Source organism: Strix uralensis, chromosome 7, assembly GCF_047716275.1.
Source record: "Strix uralensis isolate ZFMK-TIS-50842 chromosome 7, bStrUra1, whole genome shotgun sequence".
NCBI lineage: Eukaryota > Metazoa > Chordata > Aves > Strigiformes > Strigidae > Strix > Strix uralensis.
In genome coordinates, this window is record NC_133978.1 from 6071001 (window position 1) to 6090686 (window position 19686).

Genomic DNA, 19686 nt, shown 5'->3' on the forward strand with positions numbered 1-19686 from the left:
CCCGCTGCGGCCTGCGGGCCGCTCCGCTCCGGCCCAAGCGAACGGCGAGCACCGGCGGCGGGGCGGCTGCGGGCGGTGCGGCGGGGGGCCGGCCCGCCCCGCCTCTGACGCGATCCGCCGGCGCCGCGGCCCGGCCCGGCGCGGCGCGGAGCGGAGCGGCCCGGCGGCCGCGGCCATGGCTTGGCGCGGCCGGGACCGCAGCGAGGGCGCGGGCCGCCCCGAGCTCCGCCCCTGCGCCGCGGCGGGGGCGCCGCGCGGCACCACGCGCTGCCCGCTCGCCGCCTGAGGGAGCCGCCGCCGCCCGCGCCCGGCCCGGCCCGGCCCTGCCCCATGGCTTCCCCGGCGGCGGCGGGGCCCGGCGCCGCGCTGCCTGCGGGCGCGGCGCGCCGCGACTTCTACTGGCTGCGCTCCTTCATCGCCGGAGGTGGGTGCCCCGGCCCGGCGGCGTGCCGTGCCGTGCCGTGCCCCGGTCTCGGCGGGCCTCCCGCGGGAGGCCGGGGTTTGGCGGGGGGCGGGGGGGGAGCCGGGAAGGGCCGGGGGCGGCGCGGCGGAGGTCCCCTCCCTGTCCGTATCCCCGGTAAAGCCGCCTGCGGCAGTATCGTCACCTGGGGGAGCGGGGGGCTCTCCTTCCCCCCTTTTTTCCGCCCGGAGGCGACTGGCCCGTGTGTCGCAGCCCCGGGTAGTCGCCAGTTCCATGTTCGCGGAGCCCCGTCCCTCGCCGCGGAGCTGGGGTCATCCCGTGTCCCCGGACTGTTGCGGCTGCTGCTGTGGAGATTAAGGGGGCGGGGGGCAGCCCAGCAAACACCACCCCGCGTTATTAACCTTTTGGAAAAAAAGCCTCTTTATTCTTCGCGGAGGGTGTTGTCCCGGCTGTCCGGTTTGCCGGCGGGCAGGAAGGTGTTTTGCTTTAATTCAGGTGTTCCCCTCGGGCAGCGCTGGCTGCTGGGGCTCCCCGCCGGAGAAGCGGAGGGTCCGCGGCGGACACGGAGCCCGCTCTGGGGAGAGCAGCGGGGGCTGTTTTCCGCGGAAGGGAAGGAGGAAGCAGGGCGGAAAACTCTTGAGTAACTTTGAAAGCCGCTGCTGTGACTTAAGCAGCTGAGAGATGATGGCCCGGGTTTTTGTAATCGGGAAAAGTAACTAATACATTTCATTAGGGCTTTAGGCGGTTTGTAACATGCTTCTCATAGAGGCTGTTTATTCGTCGTCGGGGCTTTTTCCAGTTCCTGAGTTTCTCCTCCCCTATTCCATTTAAAAATACATTAGAAAAATCCCTTATTTATCTGCTGACGTGAAGAACTTTTGCATCCCATCACTTTTCTGTTTCCCCTCTTGGAAAGGTGTTGCAGGTTGTTGTGCCAAAACAACTACTGCACCACTGGATCGAGTAAAGATTTTGCTGCAAGCTCATAACCACCATTACAAACATCTAGGTAAGATGGCTGCTGCGTGTCTAATTTTTGGTTTTAAATGCAATGTGTATGGTTTGGGTCTGTTGGTTTATTCAACGATGTGGCTGATAAAAAAAGGCGCTAATCAGGCAGAAGGTTGGAGCCGTCTGGTCAGCCTCTGGGCTGCGTTTTGTTAGTGTTTCGAAAGAAAAACAAAGCCCCGTGTGAGCAAGTTGTGGTATTGATTTAGCGATCGAGATGTCCGAACAATCCCCAAAAAGGCACGTAAGAGCCAGGCTTGATCTTCCCCTTAGCGAGGCCAGCAGGAGGTTGGTAATCACAGCTGCAGAGCTTGGGTCATTTATGTAAAAACTGTCACCGCTGGTGACTGCTGCAGTCTGCGACAGCGACTGCCGGCTCCCAGGGGCTGGGGGAACCGCCGCTGCTCGGAGCTTGGTAGCCCTGGCGGGGCTGGTGATGACAAGACGGTGCCCGCCGCATCCCGCAAGGCTCCGGTGCGCTGGCACAGCAGCGTGCTTGATGCCAATGGAAGATGGAAGTGGGTCTGTGCTTGGCGTGAGGTGCCGGCGATCCGTATTCGGCATCTGTGTTGCATCGTGGTGAGAGAATAAACTCCCCGTTGTCACCGTGTTCAGAACCGTTCTCTGTGGGGCTGTAACAGTGCCCTCTTGTGCAGAGTATTTGAGGTATTTTATGCCCTATGTTCTTGAAATATGTCATAACTTCTGTTCTGAAAGTGGGTTACAGTTGGCAAGAAAAAAAAATAATTCTGAGTTAGTTAATTTTACATGTAATGAAACTTTGAAATTTGTGATTTAGACACTAAAAATAATTTTTTTTAAGGCTGGAAAAATAAATCTTGAAACAAAATTCAGTGGATATATATTCACTTCACGGTACCGAAAAGGGAAACGCAAATAATGTGGCATTTTGGTAACACAGTCATATAAGAATGCACTCAAATCTGTAGTCTAAGGAATGCAGGCTGAAATAATTGGTTTGACCGATACTTTAAATCCTTATTTTCTGTTTACTTTGTATTGTGCCATAACTGGCAATGAAAATCTTATATTCTTCCCTATGTAGGGAGCTAGATAGGGTGCTCATTATTTGGCACGTGTCTGACATCAGTGTATGTTCTTGTTACGTGTAGGCAAGAAAGAAAATGATGTGGATACCTGTAAGTGCAGAGACGTGGTGGATTGGTTCATCGAAGTGCTCACTAAATGTTTTTCCTGCCCTTGCTCTGTGGAGAGTTTGTGCTACATGGGTGTCAGAGCAGGTTTTAAGAAAGAAGAACAGTAACTCATCATTGCAGAGTAGAGAGAAATTCTAATCACGGCCTAAGTATTTTCAGAGGCGTGTAATAAGTGTGAAATCTTAAAAATACATTTATTGTTCTATTCTTAGAACCTCAGAAACTAATTAATACTTGTTTTACTTAGACTTCAAACGAAAGTTTGTCAAGTACTCTTTTTTTTCTGCTTGAAAGTAAGATGTGTAAGACTTTTTCATGTTCAGCTCTTATATTATTAAGTAGTTCCCTATGGATGAAAACTGTTTAAATGTTACAGATTATTCCTTTACCAAAAAAAGTTGAAAAGTCAATTTGATAGCAATTGTGCGTAACTAATAATATGTTTATAATAAAAGCGCAGGTTTTGCCCAAACTTTGTGTGATCTTGCGTTATTTCCCACCTATTAAAAGGGAATAGGATTGCTTCTTGTTGCAACAGCTCTGGGACAGGAAGTGTGAGATGTGTAAATTGTAAGTAACGAGAGTCTTAAACTTGTTTAGTCCATTTCCTTAGTGATGGCATTTAATCTGTAATTTAGCATGTAACAATATTAGATTTTTTTTCCCATGGTTTTCGATTTTAAAGTATTTGTTTATCTATTTTGAACTGACTGAATCGCAAGTCGACCAGTTTCCTTCCTTCTGTTGCTAGTATTAGCTTCTGTGGGTGGATAGTATCATCTGCAATAGGATTGCGTGCAGTCCAGGCAAGCCACAGGGCCTGAACGCATGAATTCAGAAAGAGGTTCACTGAGGCTGGGAGGTGAGAAAGCTGATAAAACTTAACCTTAAACCTCCTCTGTCTGGCAATGTTTGGGCATGGAAAGTGGGTTTTCCACTCTCCATAGTTACGTGAGCAACATGATCCTCTCTTAGTTCTATGCATACTTTCTTATTGTCAGTAATATTTGCTTGATTTTTTTTTTCCTTCCCCTCAGTGTAATTGTTAAATACCTCTTTTTGTATTGCTGGCAGGAGTGTTTTCTACACTGTGTGCTGTCCCCAAAAAGGAAGGTTACCTTGGGCTGTATAAAGGAAACGGGGCAATGATGATTAGAATCTTTCCATATGGTGCAATTCAGTTTATGGCATTTGACCAATATAAAAAGGTTAGTTGAATTTATTTTGTTTTCTTTTTTTTTTTCCTGCCTACAGTGAATACAGATTCTTTAAGTGATCAAAACTAACACTGAAACTTTTGTGTCTTATTAATTAGCTGCATGTCTTTTCTAAGGTTGCTTAATTTTATCTGAATCTACCCATTAAAAAAGTCAGAGCAACAGTGAAACTTTCTGCAGTGTTGCTTAAGGAAAAAAATTCTCACCAATTTTTGTACCTTTGTATTGTTGAGAATAATACTTTTTTTAGGAAAGAAAAAGGTAGTCTAAAGTCTGCTGCTATTTGTATTGCTATAAGGTAGCCCTTTGTGAATAATGTAGGAACAAAATGTAAAATGGAACCTCTTTATGATTTTGTGTTGGGAGTCTTAGTACTTGATGGATGGAATAACTTAAACTTGAAAGTCTCTCTGGATATGACTGTTATATTTGACCTGGCAAATGACTATGTCAGGCTCTAGAGAAAAATGACCTGGAAGAGAAAATGCTTATTTCAGGGTCCCACAAGATTTGTGGATTCCTTTCTGCTCTCGTGCATTTAGTCTTTCATAATAAATACATAATAAATCCCTGTAACAGCTTTGGAGGTCAGGTGTTAGTATGAACATGTTTTTAAACATTGCTTATGTGTGATCAGAAATACCACTTTACTGTTAGTGATGAGTAATTCCGTGTTTGAAAGCTGAGGTTTAGTACGCAGTGAAGTAACTTGCATGATCTTTATTGAAGACAGTGAAACTGAAATTATGATTCCTTTCCCTAAAGAGCGAATTTCAGAGGGCTGATACAAAGAAGTAACTTCAATGAGTTTCATATGTTCTGAGGTTTTTTGTGGTGTAATCATAAATGCTGTTGATCTATGCTTGTTTTATGTTGTGTTGAATAAAAGACTGCATGCCATGCTTTATAATTAAATGGTTTATGAATCTGCAAATTTCAAGAAACAATTTAGCATCATAGCAGCTTCTTTTATCTATTAATTGTCATCAAATATTCAAGATGTTTTGCTGGAATATGTAAAAGGAAAAAAACCAGTTCTTAAAGAAGGAAGATCAATTCTTGATCTTCTCTACAGCAGAAACTGCTTCTTAGTCTCAGTTATTTGATAAAAGCCTGGAAACTAATTTCTAACTTCCTTCCAGAACGTAATGTAACTTAGGAAGTTCTTGCTCTCAAATGCTTGATGGATTTCTGTCTTTTCCTTTTTTTTTTTTTTTTTAAATGCAGTTAAACAAAGCCTTAAAAATACCTTCATAGGAGTATGTTTCACATGCTGTGCATGGAAGAAAAATTTACTCTTAAATGTGTCACCTTTCAACTTTGCTCCGTGTCCTTTGCTCTCTATCATGCTACAAGGACACCATTCAGTTTGCCTTGTTTGACACACATTAAAGATAACTAAATAAACAATCTAGTTTCTGAAGTAAACAGTACAAATACTTTCAACTAATCATTTTGCCTTGTTAGTAGAACTCTAGCACTTCCGTGTTTTTAATAAGGAAGTGGTAACAGTAGCAATGTTCAGAAAATTCTTTTAATTGTACTTAAGGGCTCTGGTTTGAATTTGCAGTGTTACAAACTTCTTGGAAACAGCTACAGAGTTTGCACTAATGTGCTAATAAACTGCGTGATGTATTTCCCTATATTTTCTAATATACGACTATTGTAAATGTTCTGTATTTTGTAGGTAATAAAGAAGCAACTTGGGATTTCAGGGCATGTGCATCGATTAATGGCTGGATCCATGGCAGGTATGGTTTTGTACTTGGATTTCAGATGCCCCTTTTGCTGAAAAGTTAATATTTGTTTAGAGGATGATTTGATGTGTTTTCAGGTCAAACTGTTGCAAATTTGTATTAAGCAAAAATACTAGTAAATGGTTAATGTAACAAGTAGTTGCCTAATTGAAAACTGTTTGTCTAAGAGTATTCTTTAAAACATATTTGTTGAAGCACTGAATTCTGTGCAATGTTGTAAAGCACAGTTTTTATAGTGTTTATTATGGCTTTTAAAAAATAAAGAATCCAGCGTCATCAAGGTGAAGTATGAAGATGCAGGTTTTAGCAGAATTGGTTCATGAGCCCATCTGCCTTTGCTACTAGGCTGAACATAAGCCCATAGAAATAGAGAGAACTGCAGCTCCTTAAATGGGTGGATTCTTTGGATTTTCCAGAAATGTCTAGACTGTTCAACATCCAACGCAGGATTGTCATGATACTCTTTAGCTCATATGTACGAATGTCAAAAACCATCATTTATCAATTAGTGCAATAGCAGTAGAAAAACCCATTTGTAAACTGCCAGTATATAGTATGATTATACATTTCTGTTTTCCTCTTGCTAGTCATTCAGCCAAAAGTAGCTAAGAAAAAACAGGGAAAGGTAAGTAATAGTGGACTGATTGTCAATCGAGGTGGTTCTTCACGTCCTTTTACTTTGTAAGACAGGCTTAATACCATCTAGTGACAGTCCTTAAGTAGTTATGACACGAGTGTTAATATTTACCTTCTTTTGGAATAAAAATACTGGGGTTTGTTAATACTACCTTTAGTTAAACTAGGAAGACCTCATAAAAGTATTTTGGCTTTGCATGTGATCAGAGGAAAAGGAAAGAGAATGAAATGAAACGGTTCAAAGATCCTAAAAACTAGCAAACCCCATTTTGGCAAGATATGTTCCAGAACTTGGCTGGCTTTCTATCTGAAAGAAGTGGAAAAAATACATAATTTTTTTCCCCTTTTTTTCTTTCTTTCTTTCTTTCCCCCCAGCTTTAACTGTACTAAAGAACACTTTATTTTTTTAATTTTTTTTTTCCCCCAAAAGCTTATTATTAGCTTTTTCAGGAGCCTTGTCAGAGACCTGGAACCTGACTTGTGAGGCACTGTGAAAACATTGAATAATCAGCTTAACTTCGTCAGTGTTGGGCATGCTGGGATTCTTTGTGTAGATAAATTAATAGCATCTGGCATCATTTTAAGCACCTTACTGGTTAAATCTGTTTTGTGTGGTTAGAGTAACAGAAATAAAATAAATATACAGTACTGTCTGGAAAGCACAATCAAATGAAATGCTTTGTGTGGTGCATTTAAGTACAGTATATACTCCATAGTCTGGTATTGAGAACCTCAAAACTGAGTGGATGAGCTAGACTTAGGTGGGCAGTGAAATGAATATAGCAGTCAGGTATAGTAATAGCATCACACACGAGTGTCTTACTATTTGTTTACTAGGTGGCATTAACTGCTTTTTGGGATATTTATTAGATCAATAAGGGTGGGGGGGTTTATATTGAGTATGCCAAGAAGATACAGAGGAGGAAGGAGGCACTAAGAAGAGCGTCGAGTTTGAAATCTGATACAGAAGTTCTTTAGATTTGCAAACAAAAGAAGAAGAGACTTTTAAAAGCAATTGGTAAAAACTGCTTTAACTCCTGTTGCTTAGTCTCTTGCTGGCTCTAACAAGGGGTATTATTCTGTTTCTTCCAAGTTTAAATGACTAAAGGAGATGGTGTGCTGCATGTACCCCAATGTTGATGGAGAGGGGTCTTCACAGTTTTCTGGAACCCAATATTACACAGTTGAAAATGCATAACCCTTGTTTCCCTTTCCTTTTTGTCCCCTCTACACCATCTAGCCACACAGCTGTCTGTTTTCACTTCTGTGTATGCTACTGATACTTAAATCTTGCTTATGTCAGTGTTTCCAACATTACTAGCAGTCAACAGACCTGAATCAGCTTCAGAGTGGTGGGAAACATTTGAGTATCTTCTGTAACCGATAAACAGGATCAAAAGCATATCCACAGGGAAAAACAAGGCAATGAGGATGGGGGTAGTGGAGTGAGAGAAAAGAAAAACCTATTGTAATGCATATATTTCAGGAGGCCAAGTTAAAGTTACTGTGGAAACTTTAACTCTGGATTTCCTGAGTCTTGTGTGATTCAAATTTCAGTTGTAACACCTCATTAACAAATAAATGGTGTATAACTTCTTTTAAGGAAAGGCAGAGCTGGGGAGAAGATAGAAAAATCATAGAGGTTAGCAGGGTTTAGGAAACAAAATGATCAAATAGCACCTGTATCATATGATGGTTTTGCAATTCTAAATGTATTTTTAGTTTTCTATTTGAAAAATCTCAATATACACAGAAATATGTATTTCATCCCCTGCACTTGATTAACTTAAAAATAAAAAAAGCCAAAAAGGATTAGATGCTATCTAGAACAAACTCAAGTTCCATGAACCTAATACAGAAAGCGTGGGTTTGTTTTTATCTTTTTACTTTTACTTTTTAGTAAAAACGATTGGAAAATAGTATTGATGTAGGAGGATACTGACTGTCTCAACTTTAAATAGTATGTAATTAACAGTTACCTATTTGAGTCAACCTTTTAAAAGAATCTGTGCTGTTTATTTCCTCAGGTGCAATTCAGAAACAGAATTATATATTGAATGTCTAGAAATGTTAGGACTTGTAAATTAGGCAGCTCTTTGTCATCAGCTATTTCTCTGTATGTATAGTTCCTGAAGCTTTGTTTTGTTCAGAAGATGCCTCCTTGATGAATTAGTCTTTATGCTAGTGAAGGAACGTGTTTCCTGCAGTTCAAGGCTGTGACTTGTGCTTATCAGCTTTTGAACTGTATACCTCTGATCACCTAGTAGTACTTAATTTGATCTCATAGTTATTGATAAACTACAAAGAGCATGATACACAAGTTTTTATGACTTCTGTATCAGATATGTTTGCAGTTCCTGACCTTTGTAAATGTAGCTCACTTGGGGTTTTTCTTGCTCCAGATGTTTGGGGTTGTTTTTGTTCTCAAAGAAAAGAGTATTACTAAGAATGGAGGAATAGTAGGGAAATTGGGAGACAGAGATAAGTCCCTCTACAGCTAATCTCATTGTTAACTCCCAAAGCCTGGGAAGCAAATCGAGGACAGTCTAATTCCTGTTGTGCTTCATTGACGATAAGTCTCAGTAAGGGTCTGTGTAACCCAGTATCTTGTCCCCAAGAGTGGTCAAAGGTGCTTGAGGACAATATGGTAAGTGAAGAATGGTCTTTCCTTGACTTCCTTGACTTCTGAGTCAGCATTTGCAATGAAAAAGTCTGCTGTTCTTGAAGAAGTCGTTCCTTAAAGGAGGTAGGAGCTACATTGCCCTGTTATGATTATTTCAGATGAGACACTGGGAATTGCAGTATGTATCTCTTAACTGTTGAGATACTTCCAATTTTGACCTGTTTAACCAACCGTGGGAGAGATTTTTGGCCCAACTTTCATTATTTGGTATAGACTTTGCTTCCTCAAGACAGGGAATTGGCCTTAAGATGCTGTGGTCTGACTTCTGATAACTCACACTGTTTAGGGAGCTAGAGAGAATGTTATTAATTTTGTAGACTTCACCACAATGACTGTGTCCCAAAGCTGGCCGCTATTTCTCCTAGAAAAGATAGTGGGTCTTCTGAGCCCCGAAGGAAATCTTGATCCCTTGTATGTACATTTTGCTTACGTGAACAGTAAGGAGTAATATACCTCTCCCAGTTGCTTCAAGAAAGCATCTTTTGAGGATGATGTTGGGAATTCCATTTTTTTCAGAATTCATGGCTAGAGGATTTTAAGAAAAAGTGAAAAAAGAAAAAAAAGATCCTATTTAAATCCTTACTACATATGGTTTCTTTCAGTTCTGTCTGATTTTTTTTTTTTTTTTTCAATTGTACTATTTTTGGGCTGTGTTCACCAGCTAGTGCATTCACCAAGCTCCTGGTTGGTCTGTTTGCTAATCTTTGTTCAGAGAATATTCCTGGAAGCGTATTAGTGCATGATTGGAAAGAGAAGGGGGATAAAGTTGTCTGGTTTCTGAAGTGGGATGACTTTTCTGTGAACTCTTAAGCTCTGTAAAGCTTTTTCCCCTCTTTTTTCTTTTATTTTTTCTAAACTGCTTGAATTCATCCATTTTACAATATTTCTGGACATCTCAGGCAATCCATTAGGAAAAGGCTGTAGTCTGAGGGATTGTCTTTAATGATGTAGGTCAGTGGAAAGTCCTGAAGTTGCTTTGGTGTTTTGCAGCTTCCAACTTTTGAACCCTATGGGTGAGACAACATCAGAAATCAACTGCAGATGTGTGCTTTTTGTTCAGAGGAGTCGTCCAAAATCTCTTGACAGAAATGTTTTTGTCTTCTAAAATAAATTACTGGTAGGCTACTCCAGAAGGCCACAAACTTTACTCTTGATTAACGGTTGACCAGTGTCAGCTTTTTGGATAGCTCACTTAGGGTGTTAATACTTTTTTTTTTTTTCTCCCCATCCAATCATGATATCTTATGTCAAATCACTCAGCTTACTAAGGTTGCTTTTTTTTCTCTCCAGACATAAAAGTTACCAGGACCTTGTTTGCCGGAGTTGTTGTGTTGTGTTTGGGTTTTGTTGTTGGTTTTGTTTTGTTTTGTTTTTCCCCTCTGTGGTGGTTTTCTCTTGACCTTGTGGAAAGGAGGGGAAATGATACACCTACAAAAAGAGATATTGTTAAGAGACTATTAAAACTTAAGAGGAAGTGGCAATTTCCTGCCAGCATAAAAAGTGTGCTTGTCTTCTGTAGGACCGATTTTTAAGGGTGATGTTTAGCTAAATCAGAGCAGCTGGTAGAAAACAGTATCAGTCATGAGTTTGCTCCTTTTCCTAGTATTTTTTTTCCAAGTGATGGTGGTATACCACCAAAAAATGATCTCTCTTTTTAGTAAAGAGTTTTAACTATTCCGTCCCAATAATTTGTAAGCAGCTGAGTGATTTACCTCAAAAACTAGCAGTAGGAAAGAATTTGTTACTCAGGTAACTGTTAGAGGAGTTGTTCTCTGTACTGGAATTCTGTTTCCAAAGTTACAAGTTGGTCAGTATGGAACCAGTTTTGAAGCAGTTCATAACTGAATGAATCCTAATATTTGATTTTTTTTTTTTTTGGCATCTTAAGTCTAGAAATAACTTTTTTGGTCAGAGTTTTGAAACAGAAGTGCTGGTGTAACATGAACTATTAAAATGCAGTAATGCAATGCAGTTAAGTACTCCTCATCAGTACAATCCTGACTTTATTTTCATAGAACCATAGACTGGTTTGGGTTGGAAGGGACCTTAAAGCTCATCTAGTCCCAACCCCCTGCCATGGGCAGGGGCACCTTCCACTAGACCAGGTTGCTCAAAGTCCCGTCCAACCTGGCCTTGAACACTGCCAGGGAGGGGGCAGCCACAGCTTCTCTGGGCAACCTGTGCCAGTGTCTCACCACCCCCCAAGGAAGAATTTCTTCCTTATATTGAATCTAAATCTGCCCTCTTTCAGTTTAAAACCGTTACCTTACTTCTTGTCCTATTTTAAATGTCATTAGAATATATTTAGTATTTTCAGATGTAGTAGATAAATACATGTATCTATATCCAGTAATCACATCAAATTCTGACAAAGCCTTTTGAAATTAAACATGTAAATTTGGTGGTTTGGTTTAATTTTATTTTTTTTTAAGATATGTAGGATTAAGTTTCATGGTTGCAATCCAGTAAAGCTGATGCACTTGACTAGCCTGTTACTTATGAGCCATGGACTTAAATAAGATTGCTCATGTGAATACAGTTAGGCTTATAAATCTCTGGAAAATCAAGGCCTAGGTGTGCAGCTTCAGTGAACACCAAGTATAAACATAAATCCTTCATGTGTTGCTGAAGTTACTGTTCCTATTTGCTGATTATGAGTGACTTTAAGTGTTTCTTTAACAAAATAATTTGTATATGCTATTATATTCACTGCCACAAAAGGAAATTCTGACTTTTCAAAATAATCCTAGAATCAGATAAGGTGTAGGTGAGTTTTGTTTGCTTGTTTTGTTTTTGTTTTTAATAAAGGTATTACAGCAGTGATTTGTACTTACCCTCTTGATATGGTTAGAGTTCGTCTGGCGTTCCAAGTAAAAGGGGAACACAAGTACATGGGGATTATCCATGCATTCAAGATGATTTACACAAAGGTATTTTTTCTTTTAATCTTCAGTCCTGTCAAAGCAAAATATGCTCTTTAAACAATGTTGCACTGCATTGAAAATAGTAGCCTGGTGGAAAATAACATGACTTCAGTGCGTGCACATTGAGTTTTTTAATGTAAAAATTTATCTGGATGCTTCCTTCTACTTAGGCTGCTAAGATGTAGCTAAGACTTATGTAAGTGGGAGGTTGAAAACAGCAGAGAGAAGTTGCTTTTCAAGAACAAGTAGTAATGATACAAGAACTTTGGGGAGGAGGGATATGTATAATGCAGAATGTCTCCTAGATTATGATGTTGGATGTAGATTGTTCTCCTTTATTTTCACTTTTTTATCTCCTATGGAGCCAGGCAGTTGTCCCCTCAGTCTTCAGGCACAAGAAACGGATGTTAGCTCCTTGGTGCTAGATGATGCTAGTCAGATTGCTGTCATGTTTGTTCATACAGTACGTTCATACATGGTTGTTCATACAGATTCTTGTTAAGACATTTGGTGTATTTCTTGCCACAAATGTACCTGTATTTTTCTTTCAAAGGAAGGTGGTTTTAGTGGATTCTACAGAGGGCTGACGCCAACTGTTGTAGGAATGGCGCCATATGCGGGTAAGTTAACACCAGGACGTGGCAGTCCTTTGGCAGTGATGTGCTCTACATAATATATTTACACAGTTAATTGGCTCCTGTTAAAATCAGTGATTCTGTTTTTTACTCAATGGAATGGGGAGGCCAGTAGATGCATTTGCAACTCTTCAATCTTAATCTAGAATCGCTCAATGTGTGTTAAAGCATCTTCAATAGGCAAAGCCTAGCTTTTCTGAATCTTGGAGTTGAGGAGGAGAGAGGTAAAGTAGTGGTTCTTTCTCTTCTGCTTCCCAGTTTTCCCACAATAAAGCATGTAGGATATTTCTCTCAAACAGGTAGATCCATGAGAGAGCAGAGCACTCTATAGATGGGAGTTGTAGAGCCTCTGTATTGGCTCCATCTCCTGGTGACTTTTATGTCAATCCTTAAACAAGCTAAAGCAGTGGGTGAGGTGGGATGGAGGAACATCAGAACTGCCCAGCTAGACTACACTCATATTTAAAAGATGAAAGATGTTCTTCAGTTAAAAATATCATAGGAGTTACTCTTAACAGCAATCCAGTAATTTAAAACCTGCAGTCTAGTTTATTTAAAGCATTCTTTTAATGTTAATTATAAACACTAATTCACTTGGACAGAAGTTACTGTAGAAGTTTAAACTATTATTTGTCTATTTCTTTCTGCTTAAGAAAAATCTTCTAAAAGAATTGGAAAATAGTTTCATTTTGTAATTGCAGTTTTCTGTTTATGATAATGATGCATCGACAAATAGTTTGCCTTTTTATGAAAGTACATAAAATTAAATTTCCTTTTAGGTTTTTCATTTTTTACCTTTGGTACCTTAAAGAGCATTGGACTTGCTCAAGCACCTAACTTGCTTGGACGGCCTTCATTAGATAATCCTGATGTCTTAGTTTTGAAAACACATGTAAATCTGCTGTGTGGTGGCATAGCTGGAGCAATAGCTCAGACGATATCGTAAGTTTGGGTATTGTGTTGGTTTTTTGTTCTTTTGTTTCTTCTATATAGCTGTTCATTCTAAAGAAACTTATGAGAATATAGTTGTATGTAAGTCTAGTTATTAGGTTATTAAATCAGGTTAATCAGACACTGGAATTCACTTATTACCTATTGTTTCGTTTACTAAATATCTATTTAATCTTCAGGGTCTTTAAAGGTATATGCATTGAGTCGATTAAACAAATTCAGACAAATCTCCTAAAATCAGTTGGAATCTTGTTTGGTAAGCTATGAAATTTTGACCATGAATATAATTTGCAGAATTTTATTATTGCAGTTTATTTTCAAAACAATGTAACCTGTGAAGCCATAGAATTAAAAACAAAACCCCAAAAGTCTTAGATATTGTATTTGGCATTCATTTTTTTATTACTTTGCCTGCTTTCTCCATTCTCATGCTGTCCTTGTCATATTTTATTTTGTCCATAAAATAAATGAATTTAATGGACTAATACAGCATCAATTTTTCACTAAATCGCTGCATTACAAATGTCATTTTCTATTAATCCTTAAACTGTTAATTTTATTTTTGATTCAGGTGTGTTCTCCCTCCAGCGTTTTACAGACTGTTTTGTAGTCTCATCTGATCTTCATGTGTCTTCCTTACTCTTGCCAAATGGAATATATTAAAGAGATCTGATTTGCTGGTTTTGGTTGTATAGGGGAAGTCTCCCTTTCTGGAGAACTTTCAGCTGTGTTGAGAATCTGAGCTGGATTCCTGACTCACTGAAAAGGGAGCTTGGAGGTTGCACATGGACTTCTTTGTGTTCTTTTTTTAAACTATATTCGTATAGTGATCACACATCTGGTTGAGCTGCTGTTCAAATATCTCCTCTGTAGATATCCCCTTGATGTAACTCGTAGGCGAATGCAGTTAGGAGCAGTTCTCCCAGACTCTGAAAAGTGCCTGTAAGTATTTTCTTTTCATCCATAGTAACTGAATTCTTAGACCTCTTGAGCAAAGTTAAATTCTTAGTTTTAAAGTTTTAAAAAACCTAAACAAAGCCCAGACTGCTATGTTGTTGATTTCTTTGTTCTTTTAATGAGTAAGTTTCCACTCAGACAAAAGCTGCTCTTACCACTCTGAGGTTAACAAAAACCCCCTGAAGTCACAATGGCACTTTTGTTACGAACTTTTGTTACTAATACTGCATTTGTATTAGTAACATATTTTTTTTTTTTGTATTTTAACTCTACTTGCAATGTCTTTCTTTAACATCAGCAGGATCCCTAAGAGATAGACTGCATGCTTCTACTGAAGTGAAATGTTTCAAAGTGTTTTTTAACATCGCAGAATTTGTTCCATAAGATGATTTTGCATAATACTGTTCCATTTGACTTTTCTTGCATTTACAGTAATGTCCCACACCCCACACGTAGTTGGGGTTCCTCCAGTAGTAGAGGAAGTACCATAATATCCTTAAAATCATAGTATTAAATCGGCTCTCATCTTGAAAAACTTTCTGAATTTCAAATTGCCTCAACCAAAGGCAGTTCTATGTTGGTTACTTTCAATCTTGTGGAATTGTGCATGTCTGAATCCAGTGTGATTCAGTGTGAACCTTCTGGTGGCAAATTGGATCTTACTAACAGTAGTGACCTTCCATAAACAACCTAGATGTTGCTTACTGTGAAAGTTGCTGTTCTATTTTCCTTAGCAGCCTTAACAGTTTTTTTGTTTGCCTATTTTCCGCTCCAGATATTTTTAAAAATAAAAATGTGTTAATTGTTCTTGGGGTTTTACTTTCTGCATTTGTGAGAACTATTTTACAGACTTTAGGGTTCCCAATTTAACAATATTGTTGTGACTGTATTTGAGAGCTGCGCCTTGAAGGAGAGTAGACATATATGTCTTTAGAGGATGAGAGGATGAAACAAGTAGGAAATTTTGAAGCTTTGAGGCATATGGAAGGTGTTCTCAAAGAGCAGTGTCTTTAATAGCTTGGAAATATTGAGCATCTTAGAGATTCTTACATTGCTTTGCATTTAGTGTCCACTCAGTTTCAATGTAAGTATGTGAGGAAAATCGTTCTTGCATATACACTGCAAATTCTGCTTTTATTAAAGTCAGATATTATATACTTAAATTCTAGCATTTCTCTTTTGAGAGAAAATACTAGGTCTTTGTCATGGTGGAGGAAGATACACACATACAGAGCTAGACGTAAATTTTATATGCAGAGCTTTAGAAGGACGGGTGGTATGATCAAGTGTTCAAAGAAGGAGAATGGGATAGAAGCCTAAATACTGATCTTTAATGCAAGGAATGTGTGCTGCATTGGGCAAATTATGTTTCTGTTACTCTGTGCTATGTTTGTAAGAAGAATTGATGCTTCCCAACTCCTTCCTGCTAGATAGGCAACAGAATATGCATAGCCATTCTGATGTAAAATGTATTAATGTGACTTTTCGGGCAGGTATTTTCAGACTGAAACTTCTTCAGATGGGATTGCACTGTCCGTTTCCAATTCCCAGCCTCGTGGCTCAGATCTCTTGCAGAAGCTCAGACTGTCTTCTGGGTCCTAAAAAAACTATAATGCTTTGCTATATGGAGTCCCATGGGTTTTTCTCCATAGATCTCTTAAGAACTAAGTAAAACAGTGTCTTGTATTTAAAGAAAGTGATTTTTGACTATTGAATATGTGTATCCAATAGTGATTTCAGTTCTTATTTTTCCAGTACAATGGTGCAGACACTGAAATACGTGTATCAACAACATGGAATACGAAGAGGATTATACCGTGGTTTATCTCTAAATTATATTCGTTGTATTCCTTCCCAGGCTGTGGCTTTTACCACATACGAACTTATGAAACAATTCTTGCACCTCAACTAATTTTTTTAGAAGACTTTCCTGTAAAACTACACTATCAGTCCTCAAATTATATTGGTGAGGAAATTACTTGAAGTTTAAAAAAAAAAAAAAAAAAGCAAGCTATCTGTTACTGTGGGACTGCTGTTGTCTGACATTTTTATTTGCCAAAATGTGGTTAATTTCCTGGAGTCAAACCAGGAGACAGATCAAAATAAACATTAGTTAGCTATAAACATTTTTTTGTACTTGATCTTCTAGGCTTCATTAGATTAATGTTAAGAATTACACAGTTTTAAAATTACACCCACATTTTATACGGGTTTCAAGCTGTTAGTTATTTAGCTTTATCACCATTCCAGGAGTTACACACATGGTTATACTGCTTTTTAAGCTAGTAGTTAGACATCTGTTCTTCTTTAAAAATTAAATTGAATAAACTGATTTGAACAAAATGCAATGATTTTCATATTCAAATACTTGCCAGCTCTGTAGAAGCTGAACTCAGCAGACCATGACTTACGCATCTTTTCATTCTTTTTTTGTACAAGTTTTCTGTATGCAAGAACAATGCATATATCTTCAGATTGGTACATATGAAAGTCTCTTCAACCATTTCAATACAAAATGACAAAGATGTATTTAACATTATTAGAAATTTTGCAATTTGGAAACCAGTTTCTTGGCATACATTCTGTTATAAAAAATGCTGTATCTATACAAATAAAACCAGGGGGAACTTTTACTAGTGCTAGAAAAGATCTCCTCAAGGCAATTAGTATGGGTCTAACCTTAAAAGGCATTTCTGTACCTTTTCTGTGGAGCTGAATGTTCTCGATTCAGTTTATTAAAGACTGAGTATTTTATGTACTTTCTAGTACTAGCTTGTGTAAACAGGTTTGTCCCTACCTTAAAACATGGTGACAAACAAGACTGCATGCTGCTGCATTTACTTATTTAGGCATATGGACCATATTCAACCTCTCGTGCAAGAAAAGAAAATGAAGATTGTATTGGAGTCTGTAGATGTGTGTATGTACTGTTTCTGAAGTATGGTATGCAATAGACTATTACATGTTTTCCTCCTCTTACGATTCCTTTTACAGAGGGAATTATTTTCCAGACTTGTTTATACATGATTTGCATTGGTACTCTTGATTTTACTCACTTGATTCAGGAAACTGTAAAGCATTTACTTTAAGTGATGTAAGTTATTTATTTATTGTAAATATTTTAGCAGTGTCTTTTAAGAATTGGTAATGGTTATATTAAGTGGTGGATGGTAAGATTGATTTGGTTAGTTTGGACAAATTAGACAAACTGGATTTTGAGTTATATATTCAATACCAACTTTTGTGGCTCAATTTTTTTTTTTTCCAGTTTCTTAAAAGTGTGTATTTCTTTCATATTTAACAATGCAGCTATGGACGGAGAATGAGACGTATTTGAATTTATTTTATTAAAAATTTTGAACTAATGTCTCTGTGTGATTTGTATGTGTTGCAGCCAGAAAGAATGCATCTTTCTGGAATTATCTATATGTTTGCCCTTGTAGGTAAATCTGCACAACATCATCATTCTTAATTAAGAGACAACAAATAAGATTTTTCATCTGATCTTTAGTTTCACTTAAAGGAAAACTAGCCAATATCATAACAAATTTTTTATCTTTTAAAGTCCTTGCAGTACAGCTCAATCCATGGTATTAAAAAAAGAGATGTGGAGTTTTTCTTTCCTTGTATTGTTCTACTGTGTGAGCAAATAAGCATCTTCTCAGGTGCCAGTTCTTTGCCATGTTAATGCTGTTAAGGATGTTTAAATTTAGAGTTTTGCATCTTAATTTTACTAAAAGTGATATATTTGAGGAACTCAAACAGGTTTGAGCTGTGTCATGAAAAGCAGTTCTTATGCAGAATAAAGCAGAATCCAGCATATTCACTCTTGAGAGGAATAGAGCAGTAAAAAGTGTCCCCTAAATAATTGAGTAAGATACTGAATGTGAAAACCAGACCTACTGGATGAAACTGTGCTGTTTTTCAGGATTAGTTTTTCAAAATAAAATTTAAAAGTGTATGAATAATTTTAAAGTTGGAAGCGTTTTAATACTTTTGAGCGAGGTCTATGAAAGAAAAGTACTTTTCTCCAGGGGCTAGATGGGAGGAGACTGGAGTTTCTAATATTTTTTTTTTTTTAGTAGCTATTTCTAACTCCAGAAAGCTTATTCAGGTATTTCTTCTTCTGTTAGAACATAGAATTTATTTAGAATATCTGACTACCAGAGTGGAAACATGGGATTTAATTGTAAATCCTCTTTCTTTCTCCAGTGACAGCTCTATGAAAACTGGGCTTATTTTCATTTTGAAATGAGGGGTTTATTCCCTTGTTTTTTCCTTGTCTGTCTCTTCAGTATTTTCAGTGTACTGAACAAGCCGCATCTAATTTTAGCCAGTAAAAAGTATGAGATTAGGCTCCAGCCAAGTTCATTTTTATGACCTAATCATATACTTTCTAATTATTTTTTTCTGTTTACTTTTTCGTCAAACGGAAGGGGCCTGAATATCTGTTTTTGACTTTATATCTAAAAATTTATATCATAATAATCTCATAACTAATAGTTGTATCCAGTGAAGGAAGTAGTTTGTGAAGAACTGACTTATGTAGCCTCAGATAATATTTTTAAACTCTCTTAAACCCACATCTTCCCAATGCAGTTTGACATAAAGGTAGAAAAGAATTCTGTCACCATTTTAGGACTCCTTCAGGTGAGAGAGTCTCATACGGGCTTATTCATGATACGTCTTGAAAATCTCAGCCTCGGGGGCTTTGTTTTCAGTGATGAAACATTGCGTCTTTAAAATCACCCCCTTACTTCATCTCCACATCCATATAATTGAAAATTTTGCCTGCTGTAACTAAGGCACTTAGACCAATAGTGCAGTTTGCAGTCATTACACAGAAAAGTTTTGTGTATTTGAACCACTTTTTTTTACACTGATTAATTCCAATGTCTCTTATTTATTTCACTACTAATATTCTCCAGATGTTTTTTTTGTTGCTCATTTCAATGAGGTGGACAAATTCTATGGACACTCTTCAAATTCCTCCCCTCCTTTCCTGAAAAAGGAGCATGAAAGGCACTTGTTACAGGCCACCTTCTATGTTTGCAACTCAGAACAACTCTATTTGTCCAATTCAAACAGGTATAAAAGGAAAGATCTCCGTGCTTGGTCCCTAACTGTGTTTTCATTCTGTGCAGTTAGTGTGAGTGAGCACGGAAGTGACAGACTCGCCCCTGGGCATCCTCAGAGTAGACCTTGGCGTGCTCCAGGCTGGTGGGAGTTAGGTTTCCTCTACTCTCACCTCCTTTCTACTCCCCTGGCAGGATCTGACCTGTTCTTTTACCACAGTGCTAGCACAGTTGCATAGTTAAT

The 19686-nt window shown here is 38.5% G+C and overlaps 1 protein-coding gene across 5 annotated transcripts; it reads left to right on the forward strand.

The window, feature by feature from the left end:
- The first annotated feature begins 311 nt into the window (after positions 1–311).
- Positions 312–17732, forward strand: SLC25A16 (solute carrier family 25 member 16). Of its 5 annotated transcripts, none has more exons than XR_012629593.1 (9): positions 312–424; positions 1338–1430; positions 3682–3815; positions 5512–5575; positions 11709–11830; positions 12378–12444; positions 13239–13401; positions 13982–14352; positions 16123–16201. XR_012629593.1 is itself a non-coding variant. In XM_074874268.1 (9 exons), the coding sequence occupies exons 1-9, from the start codon at positions 331–333 to the stop codon at positions 16277–16279; spliced, it is 963 nt and encodes a 320-aa protein (XP_074730369.1). In that variant the 5' UTR covers positions 312–330; the 3' UTR covers positions 16280–17732. The 5 variants fall into 5 exon arrangements, 4 of the variants coding, with proteins under 4 accessions (XP_074730369.1, XP_074730370.1, XP_074730372.1 ...); XM_074874268.1 differs by having other exon boundaries at positions 14284–14352; positions 16123–17732; XM_074874271.1 differs by lacking the exon at positions 312–424 and adding an exon at positions 3118–3177 and having other exon boundaries at positions 1362–1430; positions 14284–14352; positions 16123–17732.
- The last annotated feature ends 1954 nt before the right edge of the window (positions 17733–19686 follow it).

Excerpts from the sequence above, each read along its gene's own strand:
- SLC25A16 (XM_074874268.1), top strand. The coding sequence starts at position 331 with ATGGCTTCCCCGGCGGCGGCGGGGCCCGGCGCCGCGCTGCCTGCGGGC. Across the intron at positions 12,445-13,238 it reads AGGAATGGCGCCATATGCGG|GTTTTTCATTTTTTACCTTT; the intron begins GTAAGTTAACAC and ends ATTTCCTTTTAG. Across the intron at positions 14,353-16,122 it reads CCAGACTCTGAAAAGTGCCT|TACAATGGTGCAGACACTGA; the intron begins GTAAGTATTTTC and ends TTATTTTTCCAG.